This window comes from Zeus faber (genome assembly GCF_960531495.2).
Source record: "Zeus faber genome assembly, chromosome: 13".
Taxonomy (NCBI): Eukaryota; Metazoa; Chordata; class Actinopteri; order Zeiformes; family Zeidae; genus Zeus; species Zeus faber.
In genome coordinates, this window is record NC_137198.1 from 17,587,252 (window position 1) to 17,590,653 (window position 3,402).

A 3,402-nucleotide genomic window follows, 5' to 3' on the forward strand; every position below is an offset into this window, starting at 1 on the left:
TGCTGTCTGCGGATGCAGTAAATTAAGATGATGTTAGACAAACTAATACCGGCTACATACAATATACAGTATATACGTTTATATTTATGCCACCTCATCTGATCATCATTTGTGATTTGGGCCTTCATTTAATATGTACTTTAATAGTGTTGTTGTCTTTCTCTTGTTTTCTATTGTTTTTTTTTGTCTTTGAATCTTGAATCATTATTATTATTATTATTGCAAATCAAGGATTTATATGAAAAGTGGACAAAACTGGGGAAAGAGCAATTTCATTTATTGTCCATTTCCATTTATTGTAATTTATTTCCAGGTTACCACAATAACCATTCACAGCCCGTTTGGAGTGAACCACAGGAAGGCTGGCGATGGAAGCCTGAGAAGCATGAGTCATTTGGTTTTTTCCTTTTCATTCAGTCTTTTTTTAATTCTTCCTTGTCTGTGGTTCCTGTTTTGTAACCCTCCTTCTTTCTCTCTCCGTGTCTGTCTGTCATTTACACATATTTTGATGTTATTATTCCCCGTGATGCTGTACTGTGTCTCAACGTGAATGAATGTGGCATGCCATCACATGTTCTGAGTGAAACGCAGAAAAATGTAATAAAGAAACTTGTTCAATCAACCAAATTAACCAAATGAACTAATAATATACATCCGCACACTACGGGGGCTATTGATCACAATTGCTCTCTTATGTTATGGCTGAGAAAAGACAAGCAAAATATACATCACCGGTCCCTAGATGTTCATGCCTAAGAATTTATTTACACTTCCTGAAGTATTAGGATTTTTAAAGTGGGTTACACTGGTTTGAAAAAAGGAACTTTCTGCGTGAGTGACCTCTAGAAATACAAGATATGTTAAAATATATTAGTAGGGACATCTTAGGATCAGGAAAATTACACCTTAAATGTCAAATTAGGCAGCCACACTATTACAGCTGCGCTGCAGTCTCTCTCTCTGGTCAATAATTATGTGCTGCGGTGTTTAAAATCACATGACATAACAATATGCAGTGTATGAAATTGTTATATACTATTTTGCTCATTTGCATGCCAGTGATTGATTGTATATGTACCGGTCTCCTCCACTGGGAAGCTTCTATGTCCGGACTGACTGTCTTGGGGTTCACTGAGTTCATAAACACGTCTTACTTATTTTAGCTTTTGGTGGTCACATTTCATTACTTTGGCAGTGATGTGGTTACAGGCTGAGAAAAGACAAGCAAAATATACATCACCGGTCCCTAAATGTTCATGCCTAAGAATTTATTTACACTTCCTGAAGTATTAGGATTTTTAAAGTGGGTTACACTGGTTTGAAAAAAGGAACTTTTTGCGTGAGTGACCTCTAGAAATACAAGATATGTTAAAATATATTAGTAGGGACATCTTAGGATCAGGAAAATTACACCTTAAATGTCAAATTAGGCAGCCATACTATTACAGCTGCGCTGTAGTCTCTCTCTCTGGTCAATAATTATGTGCTGCGGTGTTTAAAATCACATGACATAACAATATGCAGTGTATGAAATTGTTATATACTATTTTGCTCATTTGCATGCCAGTGATTGATTGTATATGTACCTGTCTCCTCCACTGGGAAGCCTTTCAAGACTTTAAATGTTGATGAAACACGAAAACAAAGTTGCAGACAGATTTTTAATTTGCATTCTGATAAGATGTGATGCCATTTTCAACATCACAAGGACAGAGAAGGAAAGTCTGAGGTCACCATATAACAGAGCCTTTTGGTCATTGTGAAAAAGACAGCTTGACTTGAGTTCATGGCAGTGAAGAAGGCAGAGTTTCCTCTCATGCATGCAAATAACTCATGAGAACGCTTATAGGAAAGAAACTGAAAGTTTTTTTGGTAATATTTAATATCGGATGAGTCGGGCCAACACTCCTCCCACTGCTCCTCCAGTGGTGGCCACCGCAGCAGTGGCCGCCGTTGACAGACCTGCCATCCCTGGAAAATAAAATAACAACAAAGGAATAATGTGTGTGTGGAAGGAGTTCTCGGGTCAGTGTTTCCAGGCATTGCTCGCTATCATTAAATGGTAGATGGACTGGAGTTCAGTTACAGAACCACTAAGCAGTGGTTCTGTGCCTTGCTCAAGGGCACTTAAATCTCGGAATTACAGATTACAGAATTTTGATTTGCGCACGAAAAGAGCAACGTGCCCAAAAAAGATGCTCAAGTTTCGATTCAGTTAAGTGAGATAATCTGGCCCTGACCTGCATCTCCAAACTAGAGACTACGGTTCTAGAGACTACACTTCACAGGGTTCTACAGTTTGCATTCTTTCGCCGAACCGTACACTCACACCAGAAGTTAAGGAGCGACGCCACGGCTGGCGATCTCGGACACTTGGTGATGAGTGGAAATTGAGCAGAGTTCAACTTTATGCGAATTAGCTGTGACACGGGACAGCAACAATACATTTCCACTGGACTGTTCGCTAATAAACCGCTTCTTTGGGCCCTTCAAAACTTTTGTAACAAAAACTAACTGAGGAAAAGCTTATTGTTGCGGGAGCCGGTTTCCCCATACATAATGATGTCACGCTATTCATTTACAGAGACATAATAAAAAAAAAAAAAAGTAGATTTGGGAGGTAGTTGGGATCGTTGTTGAGATTTCTGACATGAAGAAATTTTACTGAAGTAAAAATGGTAAATTACCCGGAGGATTCAAGATTCAAGATTCAAGAGGTTTATTCGTCACATACATATACATACTTTCATACATATATGCAGTGAAATGTAATGCAACGCACCCGGTGATAACACACAATATGTCCGAGGAAAATTTCTTTCTACTAGACCAACTAACTGATTCCTAAAACGTAATACAGTAAGCCGAATACTTATAGATTAAAAATAAAAATATATAGAATAAAATAAAATAAAATAAAATGGAATCGATAAAGGGAATAGGCTTATGTATATGGGATAGGCAATTATGTATATACAGATATGTGCATTAAAGTGGCATGTGAATGAAGTGAGGTAGTGTTTGTGGGATAATACAGCACAGTCTACAACAGTACGGCGCAGCAGTACGGTATCACCCAACAACCCAGAACAGGAGCTGTATGTGTAAACACAAATGTCCCAATCATTTGACCTGGACATTATCCAGCCAGCACCCTAGTACAAAGTCCAGGTAATGTCTGATTGAGCGGTAATTGTGAACAGAGCAGGTGATTGTCTGGATCATTCACAGCGAGCAAGTGGGCGCGTCTCGCGTTGATGACGTCTCTGTCATGCGCCAGTTATTTTACCTTCGTGCGGATCTTTTTCGTGTACGGAGTGTAGCTGCTTCATACTCCTTTCTGCTTTCTTTATTATTACTTTCCACTCTGTCGTTTGTATTGTGGATACATCTAAATACATG

The 3,402-nt window shown here is 38.7% G+C and overlaps 1 protein-coding gene across 2 annotated transcripts in view; it reads right to left on the reverse strand.

Annotated features, from left to right (window-relative positions):
- Positions 1–1,647: 1,647 nt before the first annotated feature.
- LOC307239597 (interferon alpha-inducible protein 27-like protein 2A) overlaps positions 1,648–3,402 on the reverse strand; it is a 3,482-nt gene continuing 1,727 nt past the window's right edge. For both annotated transcript variants that reach the window (XM_080013065.1, XM_080013066.1), the window contains exon 5: positions 1,648–1,971. In XM_080013065.1, the coding sequence (XP_079869191.1) occupies positions 1,880–1,971 (92 nt within the window). In that variant the 3' untranslated portion in view covers positions 1,648–1,879. The remainder of the gene's footprint in view (positions 1,972–3,402) is intronic.